The 22,927-nt window shown below is 43.1% G+C and overlaps 1 protein-coding gene across 6 annotated transcripts in view; it reads left to right on the top strand.

The window, feature by feature from the left end:
- The window catches only part of TBXAS1 (thromboxane A synthase 1), a 329,156-nt gene that overhangs the window by 177,170 nt on the left and 129,059 nt on the right, over window positions 1–22,927 (top strand). For all 6 annotated transcript variants that reach the window (XM_044988623.1, XM_044988655.1, XM_044988639.1 and 3 more), the window contains one exon: window positions 21,342–21,458. In XM_044988623.1, the coding sequence (XP_044844558.1) occupies window positions 21,342–21,458 (117 nt within the window). The remainder of the gene's footprint in view (window positions 1–21,341; window positions 21,459–22,927) is intronic.

The following is a 22,927-nucleotide window of genomic DNA, read 5'->3' as shown; positions in this document are numbered from 1 at the left end:
GAGACCCCAACTGGTGGTGTGTTCTATAATTAGGTTTCACCAACTCAGTAACAAATGTGAACTCCTAAAGCACTATCACAGTCTTACCATGGAGTCACAGGCAGTCCCCTTGGGCACTCCAGTCTATCTTGCACAGGGCCACCCAGAGGATTCAGGGGGCCTGGGGTCTTTGGCAGCAGGGGGCCCCCGCCACCGAATTGCCGTTGAAGACTCGGAGCGGAAGAAGCTCCGGGGGCCCGGGCCCTGCGAGAGTTTTCCGGGGCTCCCAGAGCGAGTGAAGGACCCCGCTCCAGGGGCTCCGAAAAACTCTCGTGGGGGGCCCCTGCGGGGCCCGGGGGAAATTGCCCCACTTGCCACCCAGACAAACTGGACTTATTGATAGTTGGTTGCTATACACCAAAGATCACAAAATATTCAGGTTGTTCCCATTCCCAAGAGACCAGTCATTTATCCCAGGTCAATGTGTACCTTAGATCTCACACCAAAGACAATGCTTGTAGCCAATCCCATTGTAGACTATCTAAGGATTTATTAACTAAGAAAAGATATAAGAGAGTTATTGCAAGGGTAAAGCAGGCAAACATATGTACACAAATGAGTTGCAATCTATGATTTTAAAAGGTGACAGACTTGTAGTAATCTGTCAGCTCTGCATGTGTTTTAGGGCTAACCCAGGTTTATTTTATTTAGTTTGTGCATAGTCGTCTAGCCATGCGATGGCATCTTCAGTGGCGTGATGCAGTTCTTCTAGCCCAAGGCTGAACCTAGTCAGCAGGCATTCATTGACAATGCGCATCATCATCTGTGTGGCGCTGCAGCTGCACAAAGGACTGTCACAAAAGTCCCAGCGATACTGGTTGGCTGCACAGAGACCTTGCCCGGTCCGGAACCTGTTCAACAGGAACCATTGGCGACGGGACAGGACAAAACCAGGCAGGCAAATTGTGGGGTCGGCGACGAGGGACTGGTTGGGGATTATAACAGATATCCATTCCTCTCGCCGGAGTGTTTCTGCCCTAACATCCTGACGTGGTGGATGAGACCATAGTGGGTGACATGACGACAAATGGGTGGTTGACCCTGAGGATCTCTGCTTCTGTTTTGTAGCTCTGGCTCTGTGAGAGTCCAGACAGCAAAACAGATGGAAAAACAGATGAAAAAATTTCTTGATAACTACTTTTATTTCCTTCTTCCAGAATTCAAGCTGATGGGACAAGCCCTTTTTCACGTAACCTCTTTACAAAGTCTTTGTATTGTGATGTCCCACAATGGCCCATTTAGTTTTGATAGGCTTTCTTGACGGGTGGGAGACTATCCCTCCTGACTGGGTTCACTGTTTCAGAGCAAACATTTTTTATAGTTACAAAGCAAAAACTTAAATATTTACCTTGGAGGATGTGATAAAGATATTATAAGTGAGATTAATGCATGCAGCAACTTACAGACATTTCAGAAAGTCTAAATGCTGTATGATAAGTCCAATATCCATCTTAACCATAACACTTGTTCCAGCAATAAATTTGTCTGTGCTCAACTGAGACCTAAAGCCTTGGCACCTGGTGTGCCAGCATCATAGCATCCAACTCCTATTGAGAATCTTCATATTAACTTCAATGGGAGCTGGATTGGGCCCTGCATGTGGTGATGTCGTCATGCTGCCATCAAACTGGTGATGGACTAAACTGCATCATCCTTAGTATAACCTCATGAAGGTAATACATCTGGGAAGAATCCAGCTCATTAGGTTTGCTTGGGTTCAGATTAGAGAATAGCCCAGGAAAAAAAAACCAAGGATCCAGAATCTCTAAACTAGTTTGGACTTTGAGCCAAAATGTGTAGCTCAGGCTCTTTTTTTGGGGGGGGGGGGCAATAAGCATCCAAAGATCTAGGTACCTATCAAAATCTTTTCTAAAACTACCCCTACCTCTGTGGTTTGCACAGCTTGGCTGGCAACTCTGTGACAAAAGGATAGTGGTCTGTCTTTCAGAAGATTTCACTACTTTTGCTTCTACTTCATGATTCAGCCAGAACTGGGAAGTTTAATAGCGCAAGAACGTCAGAAAAAAATAAGTTAAATAAGAACAGTTTTGGAATCTGAAAAGTGGTTCTGTACAACTTTGGACAAAGATTCTAGTCACTTCCTGTTCACCTGAACCAGTTTACCCATCCTCACTAAGCAGCATGGCTGTACAGTATGGTGTAAATGAAATCCTGAAACTGGCACTGCTTCTTCTTGTCTCCACCTAAGAATGAGTGATTAGACAATCTTGGTGTGATGAATGATTGGCTCAGAGAATGGCTTCTGGTGTGGGTGAAAAATTGTGCCATTACCATATATTTGTCTGTGTTTATACATTTCTATGAAATTAATGTTACATATTAGCGTAGGATCAATCGAGCAGCAGGCTTAGAGCATTAGCCTCTTATCTCTGGTGAATTACAGTAGTTTTAATTCCTACATGGGACATGAGTGGAAACTAGTTGAGTGGTCTTATTCTAGTTCCTGGTGGAAATTTTTTACAAAGCAACCATACACAGTGTGGCGCCATTTGACATGCTAGTCATTTTGGATCAAGGGACACTAGACTGCATTGGCAGAGCTGTGCATGAGGATCCAGGACTTGGAATAGGGTTAGGTAGAGCTGCTCGTCAGAACGGAGGATGGTTGCAGAGAACTTGCCGACGCTGTGCAATACCCCGAAGTATCAGTCCTGCCCTTTGATGAGCACCTAACTCACGACACTTGAAAGAAAGAAGTCAGAGACTTATTCCATACTCTCCTCAGACTTCCTGTGCTGTGTCCAGAACTCCTTCTACTCTCTTTAACCTGCCTCTTTATATTCCATCATTTGTTCCCTCCTCTGCAGTGTTAAACGAGTTCCCCTTACTGCTGTTTCTGTTGGTCTTTGAGCAGTGCTGGTCACTGCTCATTTCCACTTTGATGCAACTGTTTCTGAAAGCTCATTGACAGCTATGCGTAGCTACCATTCTGTTTTTCAAACATGCACACGCATACACAGAAACAGATACACACAGATTGGAAACAGCTGATCCTGGACCAAAAAAAGGATGTTGATCGATGTTAATTATTTATTCCTGTCAATCTATGGGAGCAGAAATGACTGCAGCAAGCACTATCCGTTCTGAAATAAATATGCTTTCTACAGAACCAGGGTCTCTTTCTTTCCCTCTTCCCCTCCACACCCCCATTTGAAAAAGGACTTGGGGCCATAAGCAGTCAAAACAAGAAGTGTCTCCCACTGTTCTGGTCTGGTAGATTAAATGTAGATTTAAGATACAGGAGACTATTTTTCTTTCTTTCCCAGGCAATTGCAAAGGCCAGTTTCACCACTTCCTTTTTCCATTCTCAGTATGCGCATTTAGATGAAGCTAAAACTGCACTCTGGCACTTTTAGTGCAGCTTTCCTAAGATAATTCTGAATAATTTGACAGTGGCTCAGAAAAATCCCAGTTTAACCAGTAGATGCTCTTCCTTTACGTTACTCTGGACCTGTCCCCAGAATTGTGTTTCATCAAAACTCCCCTTTATTGAAAGTAGAGCTGGTAGCGATGCCTATAGTTAAGATTGCTAACACTTTTCATTATTATAAGACCCGGTTTTAAGTTGCTGATGGCTTTGCCAAACTTTAAATGTTCAGGCTGAAATTTTCCATGCCAAGTGTCTGTCTCAGGCTGAATTTGTGTGGGAAGTTTCAGCTAAAACAGTTCAGCCATTTCCAAGAACAAGGCTTGGTAAAAATATGTTGTTTTGCCCATGTTAAATTCTAGTGACCTTTCTTTGAACAGCTCTAGTGCCCCTGTGCTTTGGAGCAGGGGTTTGAACTTTGATGGTGTCACTCTGCTGTTAGGGATGTGCCTTTTGCTATCTCAATGAAAATTTGCCCAAATTATAAACCTTTGAAAAAAATCTTAGTTCACAAATGCAGATGAGGGAAGAACATGTATAGAGAGAGAATCATAGAATATCAGGGTTGGAAGGGACCTCAGGAGGTCATCTAGTCCAACCCCCTGCTCAAAGCAGGACCAATCCCCAGATAGATTTTTTGCCCCAATCCCTAAATGGCCCCCTCAAGGATTGAACTCACAACGCTGGGTTTAGCAGGCCAATGCTCAAACCACTGAGCTATCCCTCCCCGCTAGGGATGATGGAGGCTGGAGCACTGGGGAACACAGTACTGGCAACTCCAAATGTTCAGAAATCATGAGTCAGACTCACCAAAAATCAGGAGACTGGCTTTAAAATCATGAGATTATGTAAAAAATTATAGATTTTGTGTTCCTTCTATTTGCCTTCTGCTTTTTGAGCCTTTAGGGTGCACTGGGGTCACGTTTGAAGCTTTAGGCTGAAATCATCACATATCCACTTGACTCCAGGAGCTGGGGCTTTAAAGAAAATAATAATTATCATGGGACTCAAGAATTGGCAGCACTGGGAACAGAAAATGGAGGTAAGAGGAGCAGGAGCTTGGGATGTGGGAGAATAGGAGCCACAGAAGAGAAGATGACCTAGGCAGGAGCTGGGGACAGGGCAGAGGGCAGGAGCCAGGCAGTGGGGAGTAGGAGCTGGGGAGGTTAAGGTTAGAGGAGGGGAAAGAGGCAGCAGTTGAGGGAAGGAGCAGAAGGGGACAGAGAGAGGCATCTATGCTCACTTGAGCACACTCCCCTCTGGAATGTGGAATTGAATGCATTATTTCTGATTCTCACCATTCTTCTGCTGTCTAGCAAATAGCTGTGAAACCCACTGATGATCTGTGTCTCGGTCTCCGTCTCCCTCTAGTCACAGGTTCACATAGAAGAAAACAGCCTTTTACCGCTACCATTTACTCGGTTAGTTCAAGTGATAGAGCAGTGTTTCACAGACCCACTAGTGGGTTGTGGGAAGGTTCTATATGTCCAGGACCAGATTAACCCATCCCTGGGCCTTAGCCTTGGCAAACATACGCTCGTACCAGCTCTCCATGGCGGGGCCAGACCTGAGTGGTGCAGTGTGCCAGATTGCAGCACATGGAGCTGGGCCCCACCTCCTGAGACAGGAGTCACTACTGCATGGTGAATGTGGGCTCGCTCTCCAAAACCGCCCTCCCTCTCCCCCCAGGCCTCCACTCTGCCTGGGGCTGGAATTAGGATGTAGTGCTGCCGCAGAGGGTATACATTTGTAAATGATGGATCATAAAAGAAGACAAAATGCAGGTGATGCCTCACCTTAGTAAGAAGTTTGGGAATCACAGTAATAGAGGACTGTCCTCTGGATCTAAAGGTCCTGACTCTGCTGATGACCCATGTAGGAGATCAATGTGGTTTCATATGGTGACTATTTTTAAAAGTTCTTTAAAAAATCTAAGAAATTACATTTAAAAACGACGTGAAAGGAATGTTAAAGTTGCAAAGTCAAGAAGAGGTCGTATGGGAAAAGGAGCATGTGATCATGTATATGCACAAGGGGCCATTGCCTTAATACTGGCATTTCCTGACTTTTGAGTCGTTGATTTTGCCACTTTAATATTCGTTTAACGTAGCCTTTGTGGGGTCCTGGTTCTTTTTTTATTTTATTTTATTTAGCTGTAATGGGAATATAGGGCATGGTGTATTGCCAGTACCAAGGATTCAAAAATCATGAATAAGACCTTCAAACATAGATTGGTTTTAAAATTATAAGATTAACAGTAACAATAATAAATCAAAACTGGCCTTTATGTTGTCTCAGTTATGAGCTGGGTGAAGCCTTGTTATGGGTTAAAACCCCACTGAGATTGGTAGGTGCGAACTCACCCTTCGGTTAACATAACTAAGCATAACCCTGCCAAAGACTAAACATGTGTTTGAACCAGCCCGGGAGCTTTTAGCTGAGTATTGCATTGTGGGAGGGGAGAAGAGTGATTGCACAGAGACAAGAATAGACAGAGTGAGAGAGCGAGCCTGTAGGAGCCGCTGAGGAGAGGTTTTTTGGGTCAGACTTGCAGGCTGAAAAGGGTGCTTTTGGTGGTGTGAGCAAAATAAGCTGTTTACAGGACTTCGTACATTCTTTGTAAGTAAATAAAAATTGCACCAGTGAAATACCTGACTGCCACCAATTTCAGCTCACAGGGCCTCCAACACTGACTAGCTGCTCTGGGCGAAAGCACTCTTCCCCAATGTGCATGTAATCATTTCAGGTTAAAAATTCAACCTTCCATGCGCACAAAACGTATGTGTGCATGCACACACAAATGAAAGCCTTTCTGCTGGCTGCTAGGTGATGCAGCCGCCGATTTCCTTTCTTCACTAGTGGGGTGGGGCAGCCGTCATTCTTTCCCTCTCCAGCCCCCTCCCCTATGAGTCTCTTGCCTTTTGCTGCCATCCATGTCCTCCTTACTGTCTGATGCTCCTCTCCTATTTTCCCTTCTGTGCACCCTTACAGTCTCCTGTTCCATATCTACCCCCATATTTTCCCTTCCTTTCCTCTCACAGGCTCCTATCCCCTCAATTCTCTCTTTCCACCCAAGTCATCCCTCCTGTTCTCTACACTAACTTGTTCACTCACATGGTATGTATAAGCTATGATTAAAAAAAAAAAAAACCATGGCACCAATTCCCAGAGCTCAGGTCAGTTGACTCAGACTCGTGGGACTCAGGCTGTGGGTCTAAAAATTGTAGTGTAGATGTTTGGGCTGGGGTTGGAGGAGCCCAGGCTTTGGAACTTCCCCCCTCTCCACCCCATGGGGTTTCAGAGCTCAGACTGCAGCCCAAACCTGAATGTCTACACTGCAATTTTATAGTCCCATAGCTGGAGCCTGTTGATGCAGGTCAGCCACAACCATATGGCAGGTCTTCTATCACAATGTAGATGTTCCTACAGTTTCCTCAGGCAGTGCTTAATTGGTGCGTGGGGAAGGGCAGAATGGCTCCTTTCCACTCAGGTTGGCTCCTGCAGGGCTTCAGCTGTGCCAGAGTCCACTTGGGCTGCACAGCTCCATGTTCCAGGGTTCACGAGGTAACAGAATGGCATCATCAGACCTCTACACAAGAGGCTGAGAGTTGTGTTTATAATTTTACCATCCTTTTCTTTTATTTAACAGCAGATGTAATGCAATATATGCTAGATGCTGATAAAATGCAGGAGTTACAGACACATTCAGTAAATGCAGTGTGTATATTTATTATGTGGAAGGCCCAGCAATCTCGCAAAGATTTACAATCGTGGTCTAGACAAATTCATTCCTTTTTTCCAATTCATGTAGGAAGTGATCCATTATCCTGGGAAAGCCCTTTGTTGTGAGAATAGCAAGGACAACCTCTTCTCAAGTTACCCATTGTATTATTTATACATCAGACTATTCAGGGATTAATACTCAAAGAAAGACGGCAGGTGTTTCACTTTAATGGCTGGCGAACATTCCTTATCTGGGACCTCAGTAGATGAGAACCAAAATTCCAAATATCTCTGTCTTACTGTATTTTGGTTGGACTCAAAACTTGGTGTCAGTTCATCCATAACTTTTATGCCTTATATTTATTATTATGACAGCCGGCTACACTAGATGTAGTATTATTTTTGCAGGAATTAGCAATTAGGCTAGCATTAGACAATGTGGATTCAGGGCCTGACTTACCACCATGTTACTCCTGTTTCACGTCATTTAAATCAATGCCATAAAACTGAGGTAAAACCGTGTAAAATAGGCCCTTAGAGTGCTATATAACCTAAAGGAATCCTGTTCTGTAAGAACAGAATCAATGAGTTGTTGTGTAGTGTCCCATCTGTGATCCATCTAATTTCTGTTTATATCTTTCTGAGAATGCTTAAAATAATAAAATATACCAATATGTTTTGGCCCTTGTATTCCACAATACTTGCTATTAAAGGGCGAATATGTTCAAGAAACCACCAGTAGCTGATATGGTTAATTTATTTAAGCAAGGTATTTCCGGGTACTTCTGAGGAGCATCCTGAAGGAGTCCAGTAAAACTGATGTCAGCAGTAGCTTGGTTACTGGTTGTTTGTGCACTGAGGCTGTTGAGGTAAAAGAGGGGCCATAGGGAACAGGCGGTAATATAAGAGGTCCCATCACAATGCATTCTGTATGCAACTGTGGAAACCATAATTTTTAATTTATTGGTTTTTTAGTTTGTTTCAGACTTCAGCCATAATCACTTTTAACAATGTATTTCCTTGCTTAAAACAAACAAAAATCCTTTGACTGTTCGAGCATTCAGATCAGTGCTTGTAAGATTTAAATGAATGAACTATAGGCTGGTACGCCCATTTCCAACATTTCCAGTGAAGACAACTGCCTTTAGGACTAAGTTCACGACGTGTGTGAAGTGATAAAGACAAGCCAGGCCTGAGTTAAGCACAAAAAAAACTAATGTCCAAATATTGTTTTTACTCGCTATTTCTCATATACATAAAGGATCACTGCCAACTTGAAAATCACATCCATTTGAACATTTTTTTAATCTGTTATTACAAAGAACACTGGAACTTGCTAGAACGAAGGAATGTAGGAATATACTACCACCCACTTGACCAGGATTGTGATGGTGATTGTGAAATGCCCAGGTAGGTTAGAGAGTCTACAAAAAGAGAAAATCCAATAATAATGGGGGATTTCAACTACCCCTATATTGACTGGGAACATGTCAGGATGGGATGCAGAGATAAAATTTCTCAACGCTATTAATGTCTGCTTCTTGGAGAACCTAGTCCTGGAACCCACCAGGAGAGGGGCTGTTTTTGATTTAGTCCTAAGTGGCGCACAAGATCTGGTCCAAGAGGTGAATATAGCTGAACCACTTGGTAATAGTGATCATAATGTAATTAAATTTAACATCTGGGGGGTTGGGGGAGAGAGAGAAATACCAGAGAAACCAACCACAGTAGCATTTAACTTCAAAAAGGGGAACTACACAAAAATGAGGAGGCTAGTTAAATGGAAATTAAAAGGAAGTCACAAGTGAAATGCCAGCAAGTTTCATGGAAATTTTTTAAAACCACTATAATCAAGGTTCAAACCATATGTATGCCCCAAATAATTAAAAAAAACAAACAGCAAGAAACCCCCCACCCCACCCCCCAAAAGCCACCTTGGTTAAACAACAGAGTAAAAGAGGTGATTAGAGAGAAAAAGACAGCTTTTAAACATTGGAAGTCAAATCCTAATGAGGAAGATAGAAAGTAGCATAAACTCTGGACAGTCAAGTGTAAAAGTATAATTAGGCAGGCCAAAAAAAAGAATTTGAAGAGCAATTAGCAAAGGACACAAAAACTAACAGCAGAAAATGTTAAGTACATAAGAAGCAGGAAGCCTGCCAAACAATCAGTGGACAATCGAGGTGCTAAAAGAGCACTCAAGGAAGACAAGTCCCTTGCATAGAACTTAAATAAATTCTTTGCCTCAGTCTTCATTGCAAAGATTGTGAGGGAGATTCTCACACCTGAACCATTCTTTTTAGGTGTCACATCTGACGAACTGTCAGAGACTGAAGTGCCAATAGAGGAGGTTTTGGAACAAATTGATAAATTAAACAGTAATAAGTCACCAGGGCCAGATGGTATTCACCCAAAAGTTCTGAAAGAACTCAAATGTGAAATTCCAGAATTACTAACTGTGGTATGTAACCTATCGCTTAAATCAGCCTCTGTACCAGATGTCTAGAGGACAGCTAATGTGATGCTGATTTTTTAAAAAGGCTCCAGAGGTGATCTTAGCAGTTACGGGCTAGTGACACTAACTTCAGTACCAGGCAAACTGGTTGAATTCATAGTAAAGAACAGAATTATCAGACATTTAGATAAACACGATATGTTGGGGGAAGAGACAACACAGCTGTTGTAAAGGGAAATCATGCCTAATCAATTTATTAGAATTCTTTGAGGGAGTCAACAAACATGTGGACAAGGGTGATCCAGTAAATATAGTGTACTTGAACTTTCAGAAAGCCTTTCAGAAGGTCCTGCACCCAGGGGCGGCTCTACAAATTTGGCCGCCCCAAGCAGTCATGCCCGGGAGGCACCCCCGAGCCGCGGGAGCAGCGGACCTCCCGCGGGCATGACTGCGGAGGGTCCGCTGGTCGCGTGGCTCGGCTGGACCTCCCGCAGCTGCGGGCGGTTCGCTGGTCCGGCGGCTCCGGTTGAGCTGCCGCAGTCATGCCTGCGGGAGGTCCACTGGAGCCGCCGGCTGAGCGTCCCCTCCGCAGTCATGCCTGCGGCAGGTCCGCTGCTCCCGGGGCTCCGGTGGACCTCCCGCAGGCATGACTGCGGCAGGTCCGCCGGCCCAGCCTGCCGCCCCCCCGGGAAAGGGCCGCCCCAGGCGGGTGCTTGCCCCGCTGGGCTCTGGAGCCGGCCCTGCCTGCACCAAAGGCTTGTAAGCAAAGTAAGGAGTCATGGGATAAGAGAGACGGTTCTATGGGACTGTTAAGCTTGGAGAAGAGACAACTGAGGAGGGATATGATAGAGGTCTATACAATCATGAATGTTGTGTAGAAAGTGAATAAGGAAGTGTTATTTACCCCTTCTCATAACAAATGAAGAAGAGGTCACCCAATGATATTAATAGGCAACAGGTTTAAAACGAACAAACGGAAGTACTTCACACAACACACAGTCAACCTGTGGAACTCATTGCCAGGAGATGTTGTGAATGCCAAAAAATGTAACTTGGTTAAAAAAAGAATTAGATGAGTTCATGGAGGATATGTTCATCAATAGCTATTAGCCAAGATGGTCACAGATGCAACAACGTGCTCTGGGTGTCCCTAAATCTCTGACTGCTAGAAGGTGGGGCTGGACAACAAGGGATGGATCACTTGATAAATTGCCCTGTTGTGTTCATTCCCTCTGAAGCATCTTGACTGGCCACTGTTGGAAGACAGGATACTAGGCTAGATGGACCATGGGTCTGACCCAGTATGGCCATTCTTATTTTCTTAAGCATATGCTTACATGTTTTGATAAATCAGAGCCCATGTTTTCAACTTGATTGAAAGCAAAAGGTAGCTGAAAACAAGAATATACAATCAAATTATTTTCACAGGATTTACAGCCCAATTTTGCTATCCATTGTGATTTGGATACTTTGTATGAGGTGCAAATAAATGGGGAAATAAAAACTACTACTATCAGGCAAATGCTATAGGTTTTCAATGGATAGAATAGACTGTTTGCTTACAACAAGGCCTTTGAGTTTTCTTTAATGTGTCAGAGTATATATTTTGTGGAATAGCAGTCTGAGAATTTGAAATCTTCAGTTAGTCTGATACTGTGAATTTAACATTGCTATTGGGTCATGTTGCCATAAGCGCTGGTTGGGACTTTTCTCTTGGAATGATTTTCTGACAGAAAATACAGCTTCTTCAAAATCAATTTGTCCCTGGGAAGATCTAGATTTTGTTTAACAAAATAAAAATAAATCAATTTTTCTGTTATGAGAAGCAAAATGAAATACTTTGTTTCAGGTCATTTTGTCTTGAATGAGAGTATTTAGCTTTGTTGAACTGACTCAAAACATTTAATTGCAAATCAATTCAATAAAACATTAAAATAGGCTTCTTTATCAGGACTTTGCCTTTTGAGAGTTGTAGTTTGAGCCACCATTCTCTCCTATTGACTAAGCTCTTTAGAGGACTGTATCTCCCACAATGCAATAAGGATTTCCTTCTGACCAAGCACAGCATGGTGCATCATGGGAATTGTACTCCAGGTAGGGAACCTGACCCATTGGGGAGAATGGGGATATCAGGATCCCAAATTACACCTGCCATAAAGCAATGGACCACAATGGGAAAATATATTTGAATGTTGAAATAACTTCCCTATATTTGTAAGTCCATTACAATTGGCAATGATCTTGGCAATCTCAGCAGAAAAGTAAGGATTGACTGGGCATGGAGACTTTCTCCCCTACTAGGACAGTAGAGGGAGGAAGCATGAACTTTCCACTGCTGTACTATACCTCTTCTTTGGATAAACAGAGGACTTCATCTCCAGAGTTTAATGTTCACCCCCTTCCAAGGGCACTAAAGTCTCAGTCCTGTAAGGTACTGAGTGCTCTGGCTCCCACTGAATTTGTTGTGTGCTACTAGGTGCTGAACGCTTTTGAAAAGCAGATAACTTTAAGTGCTTAGATATGAACGTGGGAGGCTAAGGCACTCATTTTTTAAAATCTTGGTTCTCATTTCTAATTCACCATTTATGCAGCTTGTTTACTTTTTGCATTTCAACAAAGTGTAGACATTTTAAGCTAGATTGGCCTGTTTATAATTTTACTTTTATAGCACTTATTTCCATAGCACAGTAACTGAGCAAAAGAGATTAAATCTAAAATTCAATTGGAAATTAAAAAAAAAATTAAAATCTTGAAATTATCTATGATGTTATAAAAAAAAATTCCTTGATATAAAAACCTATATTTTCACCTAAACAACTTGTCAGTCTCCCTTTAAACTAGTTAAATCCAGGGATCTCAATAACAGGAAATAATCACAATATCTCTGATGTGTAGCAAACATTTGTTAAACTTTTCTTGAACAAGCAGATTATATCCCTTCTGCTCTACATTGCTTGCCATGTTATGAAATGTGAAGAACAGTTTTGTTTTATGCATCAAATTTATATTATGCACAGATTACCATTTCCACATGTACTTACAAACAATTTAAAGCACATGAATAAATCTAAATTGTCAAAAAAGATTCAGAACTATTTTCCTCTCCTCCTCTCCCCGGTACACAAAGGGAATCATCCTCTCCTAAACTATTCCATAGGAAAAGCGTGCATAAATAGATATGCTTTTAACAACATTATGACCTTAACCAACAGTAGGCAGTACAACTGTGTCAGCTGAAAACCAGTTTTAAACGCTGGCAGAAATAGAGTGTGGTGGGATCCAGCTTCTGTAACACAAACTGACAGTGCTAAAATGTTGTTTTTGAAACAAAATTATCAGCAAATAATTATCTCTGTTGCCTGATTGTTTTTTTTCCCCTTGTGTGTAAAATGGAAAGTGGATTCTAAACTGTGTGTTTATAAAAGGTATGGGTTTGATCCTGATCTCACTTACACCAGTCTAACTATGTGGAGACATTGCTGATGTACACCATTCCAAGTCAGAGCCACAGGAGGCCCTATATGTTTATTTTAGTGTTTAAGAATGGTTATATTTATCTCATAGTTGTGTCTTGATTTGGTTTCTATTGACAAAACCATGACTTAAGAAAATGTTTGTGATGACAAGAACAGATGTTTCCAGGCAGCTTGCCACAGCAGAAGAAAAAAGAAAAAAACCCACCACACACAAAAAGCAACTAAATAAATAATCTAGTGTTTACTTGTAAGCTGGTGTTGGCTGTTCCATTTTGCCAGTGAATAATGATGACTAGTAGCTATTAGTGAGTAGTTTAAAATCATGACGTGACAAGAAGGGAATAAGCTGATAACTGCCTCTTTGTGTAGTACAATCTATATCGTAGACTGGAATACAATTGCTGTAATCACCATAACAAATCTTACTTGGTAACATTTTTCCAAGTCACTTAAGGTATATCTACACAGCAATTAAACACCTGTGGCTGGCCCATGTCAGCTGACTTGGACTTCGGCTGCAGGGCTGTAAAATTGTGGTGCAGACATTCGGGCTTGGCCTGGAGCCCAGGCTCTGGGACCCTCCCCCTCACTGGGTCCCAGAGCTTGGGCTCCAGTCCGAGCCCAATCATCTACACCACAGTGTTACAGCCTCCTAGACTGAGTCCTGTGAGCCCAAGTCAGCTGACATGGCTGTGGGTGTTTAATTGCAGTGTAGACATACCCTCTATGGCTGGGATGGAAACCTGAAAGCTCATAGAACAGATGGCCATTAATTGAACAACTGGCTTGTATTTGTGAATGTTGGTGGTTTTAATGTAAACTAGAAACCTTTAGTAGCAACGTGTGAAACAGTCAAGTGACAAAAGCTTGTTGGAGTTGGCAGCTGGGTGGAAACTATTTGAACTACAGCCATAAGAAAACCTCTGATTCAGAGATCATCTTCTGTCAGAGAAATTCTCCAACTTCATTTAAACCAACATGCTTAGGAAAAAGTATTCCTGGTTGCTTCCACTCAGGCTCATGAGCAATTCTAAAGATTTTTTTTTTGGTATGTTTGAAGAAATCAGCAACCCATGTTGTGTTTTAGTTAGCAATAGGGATTGGCATAGTCATTCCTATGTCAAGCAAGGGGAAGGAAATACCTTGCTTGAATGGCCTGGCAGAACTTGGGCAGCTGGAGAGTTGTTGTTGTTTTTGGAAAGCAAATAGGCAAAATTTTGGGAGTGAACATGAAAGAAATAACTGGAAATGAGGAAGCTTGTAATTAGGTTGTTCTATGGACAAGATGCTTCTCCCTACCACAGCAGAATATAGGAGCAGAGTTGAAAGATTAGAAAGGCTGATGGGGGTTAGGATTTTGCACGAATACTATGGCTGTGATTCTCAAATAAGGAGCTTGGCTCCCAAGTCTTGTTTCAAATCTCAAAAATCCTGATTTGCCATGAAAGGAATGGTACAGCGAGTTTGCAGAGATGTACCGACAGCGTCCTGCTGTCTAAGCAAGAGCCTGTTAGTGACTTTGGTGAGAAGGCAGAAGTACTGTACTGTAGAGTGTATCTAAAAGACAGCATATTTTGAAAACAGTTTGTAACATCGAGGTGGTACTCTGCTCAGTCAGAAGCCACGACATAAACTCTCTGTGAACATAAGGCACTCAGGTTGGGGAAAATTGTGAATGTCACTTCACTTATCACAAGATGCTGGGGAAGTAGGGGGATAATATGCTTTATTAACAGTTAAGGGTACAGGTTTCTAACGAATACGTTTAAATATCACTTGTAATACTGCATTGATATCCCATTTAGTTGAGAGTCAGAGAGGAAGAACAATACATGTATGGTGATCTGTCAGCTTTTTTCTAAACATGGAAGTGGTGCACTAATTTGTGGATGTCGTACCACTGCCCTCTACTGGGTGAAATATTGTCAAATTGGTTTATGCACATATTGGTTCCCCCTGTTGGCTGAGCTAATGGAGCTGCCCTTTGGTTCTAACTGGGACAAGCAGGGCTTAACCTGTAACTTCTAACAGGCCTTTTAGCATAGCTCATGCTTCAGAGAGGAGTGTAGAGAACTACCCTCTGTCAGCATATGTGCGTTCAACCTATCCTCCTTTAATCCCTCCTTGAGATGCACTTCTTCAAACAATGCTACAAAACCTAGTCATACACCTGCCATCACAGTGAGGGGAACACAACCCCCTTTTAAAAATAAGACCACCAAATAAATACTGTGGCACTACGAGATGTGTGCCAGACTCTACCTCTTCCTCATCCTATTTTATGTAGCCTCTCATTCTCTTCGCTATGCTTGTATGTTGTCTGTCTAGATTGTAATCTCATTGGATTCATATTTTTTTACATGTCTATAACCCCTCTAGAATATTATGGCCCCTACACAACTAATATCATGCCTTTTTGAACTGTGTACAGAGCTCCCCCTTCTGGTATGGAGGGAAAGGTCAGCGATCTCCACAGTAGCAGCATCCCCCTCCCTTCGCACACACATTTCCTCAGCTCCACATAGGGTTCACCACAGGCCTGGGGATGTGCATGTGGGGAAAGGATTGGCAGTAGGAGGCTCAAAGAGGGAGTGGGGGTAGGGTTTGGGGGGACATGTAGCATCTCCTGTAACCCAGCAGAGATCCCTCTGAGGTTCACACCAGAGATCGTTTGTGTGTATGTGGCCCCGAGTCCTTTCTAGTTCCACAAGAACCCTGCAGATGTGAGAGGGTGTGGGCCAGACTCTTTCTTTTTTCTGCTGGATGTAAAAATCCAATCCTTTTCTTGCTCTCTCTAACGCCCCCCCCCCAACTCTTCCCTGAATGAGGAACATAGAGGATGCTCTGTGAGGACACCCTCCTAGAATTTTCCTCCCCCTGTTCTGTGTTGATGTTACTGGCCTGGTAGGGGTACAGTCTGACCCACTAATAATTAATTGAAAGCAGGAGCAAAAGACTTGATGAACATTGACACAAAGATGAAGGAGCCAGTGGTTTTGTCTTTAAGGACAGCATGAGTTGCAGACTATTAGGTAGGGAGTTTCTGCACAAATTCCAAAAGATATTGCATGCCCATATGCCAAAGCACATTTTTTAAGCCCTGGGACTAAAGCAGAGACCTCTTTATTTGGAAGCAAAGATCACTCACGTTCTCTCTGGCCATGCCCCATGTCACAACGTGATTGAAGATAGTGGCATTTTGTGTATATGCTGCCACAGCAGATTACCGTAGCTTCCCCTTTGCCCCATCCCACACACAACCCATTTCTGAATTTCAGGCCATGGCTACACTTGCAGATATGCAGCGCTGGGAGTTACAGCTGTGTTCGTACAGCTGTGTAGGGAAAGTGCTGGTGTGTGGCCACACTCACAGCTACCAGCGCTGCAGTGTGGCCACATTTGCAGCATTTGCAGTGCTGTTGGGAGTGGTGCATTATGGGCAGCTATCCCAGCGTTTAAGTGGCAGCAACGTGCTTTTCAAAAGAGGGGGGTGGGGTGGAGTGTGACAGGGAGCGGGGAAGAGAGAGAGAGTGGATTTTTGGAGCCGACACTGTGTGTCAGCTCCCTGCCTTGCAAAGCCTGCCTTGCAAATTCTGTGTCAGCTCCCTGCCTTGCAAAATTTGACCATTTCCTCAACCCCTCATTCACTCTTAACTGCAAATAGCCTGCAGACCAGATAAGCAGCTGCTCCAACGGACTCCCTTTCTCCCCCTCCCCCCGCTGTTTCTCTCTTCAAGCAAACACTAGCTGTAGACATTCATCCCCCTGCCTGCCTCATTCACAGCAAACAAGAGCTGTGTTTGTTTTTTAGATAAGCAGCTCCTGGAGCCCCGAGTTCACAACAAAACAAAGAGAGGCATCATAACAAAACAAAGAGAGTAATTTAGTTAAAAGCATTCTGGGATATCTCCTAATACCCTGGAGGCCAATAACAGCGCTGGTGTGTGGCCACACTTGATGAGCAGCGCTGCATCACCAGCGCTGCACTCGTTATACCCCAAGCAGACCAGGTGTACAGCCAGCGCTGCAGCCAGGGAGTTGCAGCGCTGGATGTGCCTTGCAGGTGTGGACAGTTACTAAGTTGCAGCGCTGTAAAGCCTCCACCAGCGCTGCAACTCTCCAGTGTAGCCAAGCCTTCAGTTACAGTCTTCCTTCCACTCTAGAGTATTACTGTATCACAGTCAGAAGTGGCTGACTACTCAGGAAGAGGAAGTAGAGAACAGTTGTTGAATCTTTAGGTTGTAACAGATGCAATATTAGTCTGATTGCATTTGACTTGAAAGTAGAAGCCAGAGAATGTTACAGCAGCTTTGTCTAATAATTTGTAGTGATTTTCATATGATCAAAAATTCTCAGTTGCAGCTTCTATCTACTATTTCCATTTTGAGAGAGAAGACACTTCATCCTTCACCAAGACGCTTCAGGTTCATTGTCATCCCAAACTCATTTTAATTCCTGCTATGAGAAGCTGTAACACAGGTTATGCAATTAGCAAGAAAAGTGTTTGCAGGAATGATAAGGAAAACTTGACAAATGAAGTACTCTAGGGTATCAGTTCTGCTGCTGCTTCGCTAAACAGAGCATGCTATAGTACCCAATTTAAAGACAATGTCAAATAATTTAAGCCCAAAATTTGACCTTCCTTATTCAAAGCACCTCAGTGTATGTGTGATTATATATACACACACAAAACTATATTAAAGGAACATTATTAAGGTTGCAAAGTCAAGTGCTCAAAAGTTGGAAATGTCAGAATTAAACTTGCCTGTGCAACCTAAATTCAGCCCCCTTGTGCATTATGGTACAGTCTTTAATTACATGATCGTATGATATTTTTACCACAAGACCTACCTCATTCAGTGCACAGAATGGATGGAGCTCACTCAGTAAGCAGCAATTCAATATTTTGTCTTATCCTCATCGTTCAATGTGTTGGCCCAGGCCTTCTTTACTGCACACCATGCAAACCATACTCTGAAGACAGATTTATTACTTTCCTCATGGGTTTTCTATGGTGCTCGTCACTATTGTATCTGAGTGTTTTACAAATATTAATTCATTTTTCTTCACAAAACCCAGTGAGGTGAGGGGGTGGTGGTATGCCATTTTACAGATGGGGAGCTGAGGCACAGAGAGATTAAGCTAAAAAATGTCCACTAATTTTAGATACTCAGTTTGAGACAACTAGGACCTGACTTTTTCAGAGTAGTTAGCATTATATAGTGCTCTGTATGTTCAGCGCACAGTTCCCATTGACTTCAGTTGCCTCTGTGAGTGCTCAGTACTTCTGCAAATCAGGCACAAGGGTCTCAAGTCAGGCACCCAGGAAGTGAGAAACACACAATTAGTGACAAGGCGTGAAAAGTTTGATTTAAGGGACTCACCTAACATTACAAAGTAACTCTGTGGCACTGGTGGGGGATAGAATCCAGTTCTCCACAGGAGCGGTCAACTGCCTTAACCATGAGATCAGCCTTTCTCTTCCTGCAGTCCCCTGCCTCATTCACTACACATCATTCAACGTCTGCAACAAACACACCAGGCATTCTACGGCCAAGTTTACTTCACTACACAGCCTTGTTTCATCCCCAGAGTGGGTCCATGCTGTGTAATGAATGAGGCAGGGGTCTTGTGGAAAAAAAGCATGTGTTCATGTTATTAAGACTGTATCATAATGCATATACACAAGGGGGCTGAATTAAGGTTGTAAGCCAAGCTGAATGTTGGCAATTCCTAACTTCTGAGTGCTTGACTTTGCAACCTTAATAATGTTCTTTTAATGTAGGGGGTGGGTGGGTGTGAGTATGAGATTTCCTAGGTTATTTTTTGTTTTTTTTTAAATCAAACTGAAAAAACCCCAGACATTTCATCATGTGGCATCGTGTCGACACCCATGTGGGTCATCAGCAGGATTGGAATTTTTAGATCCACTGCGCAGACTTCTGCCACTTGAGCTAATGGAGTAACTGAGAGCAATCGTAGGTTGTCCTCAGTGTTGATCAGCAGTAGGGGTGAGATAGAAGATGCATGCATTGCCAGTGGGTTTCACAGATATTTGCTGACAGCAGAGGAAGGCTGAGACACAGGAATCTTGGGTTCCATTACAGGCTCTGTAGGGGAGTGTTCTTTAGTGGGCACAGGCCCTTCTACCCATTTCCCCCACACTTGACTCCTTCTGTCCCAGTCCTGTTTCTTCACTTCCCCAGGCTCTTTGTCTCAGTTGCATTCTCCTTGCCTACTCAGTTGCACTGGGCATTTGATAGTGGCTGGAGGCCCTATGGTTGTAGAGACCTTGGAGCTTTCAGAGGCACTTTGTGTAGGGCGTGTACTTGCCAACAGTCCTCACTACAGTTTAGGAAAAGATTCAGCAAGGGTCCCTCCCCTGTACAACTTTCCAACTTCTTGGACTGGGCCAAATCCCCACCTCACCTAGTCCTTAGACCTGCCTCCTTATGGGGTACTAAGCACAGCTGGCAGCATTCATTCAGCCCTCTCGCTCTGTCCCACCACCTGTGCGTAGGGGAATGCAAGGGGCTCCCAGAGTTTTCTGCTGTTGAGTAGGAATGGGACAAGCCTGGTGCACAAATGAGGAAGTAAATGAAAGAGCAGGGCCATGTTGGTTCATGCGGATCGGAAGCACGAGGTGGGGCAGGGGGTGAGAAATCAATGATTTGATAAATCCTTGAGGAAAGAAATTTTATTTTCAAGGCTCGTGGAACTTCAAGGACCTTTATGAACTTTGAAGAAGGTTCTGCTTTAAATTGGCCTCATATGGAGAGTAAAAACTATAAAAGGAAAGAATTACTTTAAAGATGATTTGAAGGGGACTGTCAAATCTTCCTCAGCATTTACTATGTACTGAATGCCCCCTCTTATTGCCCCATGAAAATAATGGTTCATGTGTCCATTCTATTTTGTCTTATGACCTTCGTTCCTACGTGGATTGCAGCCTCTCCTTTTGATGCAGTGTCCCACTATGCACTCTTTTTCTGGCGATCAACCCACTGTTGCTCAGAGCTGTCTGTGCGGTGTCAGATTAGTGCCATTAGTTTACTATGCTGTGTAGTGTTACCAAATATTTTTACAGTAGAACTTTAGACATTTTGCAAGATAAAAATCCTTTGCATAGTTTTGTAAAATACGTTAAGTGTATCAAGCCTCCTTCCAAACACCCCCTTCATTACCTAAACAACACTTTGGCTGGCACTACTTTCTTTAGAGGGATTCCATAGCGGGTGTTGGTATTACAAGCTTAGTGGATGCTGGATGTCTTCATGGTGCAAAAGCCCATAATTGGAGTGGGGTGTGACACTGTGGAACCTAACAAAGGGAAAAGGACCATTTAAAACTAATATTACATTTGACCAGTAATGGTCACAATCTTCAGCATCCGATGAAGTGGGTATTCACCCACGAAAGCTCATGCTCCAATACGTCTGTTAGTCTATAAGGTGCCACAGAACTCTTTGCTGCTTTTACAGATCCAAACTAACACGGCTACCCCTCTGATATTTAATCTTCAGCTTCTTACTTGGACAGAACTATCAGTGAGACACCCCCAACAAGTAGAGTTTTGTGTTGAGTACAGACTGGGATTAGGCCTTGTCCTGTATTTCAATGTAATATGTTAGGAGTACCGTATTGTTCCGAGTATAGGCCGCTCCTGATTATAAGCCGCACCCTTAAAGTTTGGTGCTATTTTAAAAAAATTAAATTTTTAACTTTTTTTAACTTAAAGAAAATCTCAGCCGCGGCCGGGACTCAGAGGTCAGAGCGCTCTGGGCTGCCCGCCGCGGCGGGGAGCCCAGAGCCCTTTAAATCCCAGCCGCGGCCGGGACTCAGAGGGCTCTAGGCTGCCCGCTGCGGCGGGGAGTCCAGAGCTCTTTAAATCCCAGCCGCGGCGGGGAATCAGAGGGCTCTGGGCTTCCCGCCGCGGCGGGCAGCCCAGAGCGCTCTGATTCCCCGCCGCGGCTGGGATTTAAAGTATTTTTATTGGTTTTTTTTTGACAAGATCCCGCTTATAGGCCGCACCCCTAGTTTAAAGACTTAAATTAGGGGGGAAAAGTGCGGCCTATACTCGGGACAATACGGTACATTCTAATACTCCTCCCTTGTTTTGATATGGACTTCAGTGGGATGATTTGTAGAGTAAGATACTATTCAATATGTATCAGAATCTGTCCCTTGTAATTTTTTGGGATGCTAAAATAGTTCTATAGTGCCATGTGTTTAACCCCCGTTTGCATTTATTTTGATTCAGACACCAGGCTTGGTTACCAAGCCAGTAATTGACAGCATTCTTTGTCTGCGGGATCAGAGGTGGAAAGAAGTCCGGAGCATACTGACCCCAGCCTTCAGCGCTGCAAAAATAAAAGAGGTAAGATGCAGTAAGTGCCACCTCTGTAATCCAAAGAAGCTGATGTTTTGTCTTCTGCAAGCACTTTCCTTGTATGCTGCACTTCAAGGATATTTAAAAGACTGTCAACATGTCATTTGTCAAACTGTTCAAGCCCCATTGTTGGGGGGAGGGGGGAGAGGAAGGGATAGCTTAGTGGTTTGAGCATTGGCCTGCTAAACCCAGGGTTGTGAGTTCAATCCTTGAGGGAGCCACTTAGGGATCTGGGCAAAATCAGTACTTGGTCCTGCTAGTGAAGGCAGGGGCTGGACTCAATGGTCCATTCTAGGAGATAGGATATTTCCATTAATTTTATTTATTTGTGTATCGACACAATGTGGGACAGAGCCTCAGCTAGTGTTTATCAACATAGCTCTATTGACTTCAGTACAGCTGTGCTGTTCTGTATCAGCTGAGTATCTGGCCTTATAACTTTCTCCAATAAGAAATCAGCATGCTCATAAAAGTGTAGCAGATGAAATAAATAAACTTTTAAAAATAAGCTGCTCTGATGGACTAAAGTACAGAAAAGGTTAATGCTCTCAACCAATCAGAACACAGCTTTTCAGTATTTGCAGAATTAGCAGCTCTCACTTTAATGCACAAACCTCTGTCAGTCTCTTTTCATCCCCCTCTCCCCTTTATTCTTTAATTCTGGGATATAATAGAAATAGGTCACTGGAATAGAATGTAGTTGCAAGATAAATAACACTGATTGGAAATAAATATTTTTCTGCTAATTTTTTGTAAATTTCTCAGCATTTATTTACAGTAGGAGACCATTATCTTATAACAAAGTTGTGTTCCATTGACACTATACCTCTTAATTAAATCCAGAGTAATGATTGACTGGTTAAACTCTGCTTTAAAACAAATCTTCCTTTTTTGCATTTATGCTGAAAAGGAAACACATTCCTCACTCTGGTGCCCAGTTCTTGGTTGTAAAATTTTCCACTAGGCAGAAGCTTGTGTTATTTTGACATGTTGCTGTCGAAATCCACAGTAACATCTAAATGCGTCTGGCTTCTTTAGCTCTATAGACAGCAGTTGCTTAGCAACACCAGCTGTCACCTCCTTATTATGGTAAATTCTAATTGGCCATAAGCCTGGCAAGGACCGCTGATTAATCAGAACTGACAATATCATTGGTTATGCATCTAGACACTGACTCTGCGACTGGCTTGATAGCAAATTTCATAGACGGGATTTTTAAATACTCAAATGATTATTCAGTAATGGTGTGGCTGAAGAGAAGAGGTTTTTTGCATTTCCTTAGCTAAAATTAATCTCTCTTACTGAATGTCTTCAGCACAGAGCAGTACGGTGCTTCAGCTTTTTGCTGTTTAAACTAACAAAAGATAAAACCAATCACCACCACCTGGTTTGTACAGAGCAACCCCTGCTGGCACCGGTCAGGTCTACGTTAGGGGGGAAAAAGATTCTTTGGACAT

Source organism: Mauremys mutica, chromosome 1 (genome assembly GCF_020497125.1).
Source record: "Mauremys mutica isolate MM-2020 ecotype Southern chromosome 1, ASM2049712v1, whole genome shotgun sequence".
Lineage (NCBI taxonomy): Eukaryota > Metazoa > Chordata > Testudines > Geoemydidae > Mauremys > Mauremys mutica.
The sequence above is the reverse complement of the archived record's forward strand: the minus strand, read 5'-3'. Positions and strand labels throughout refer to the sequence as shown.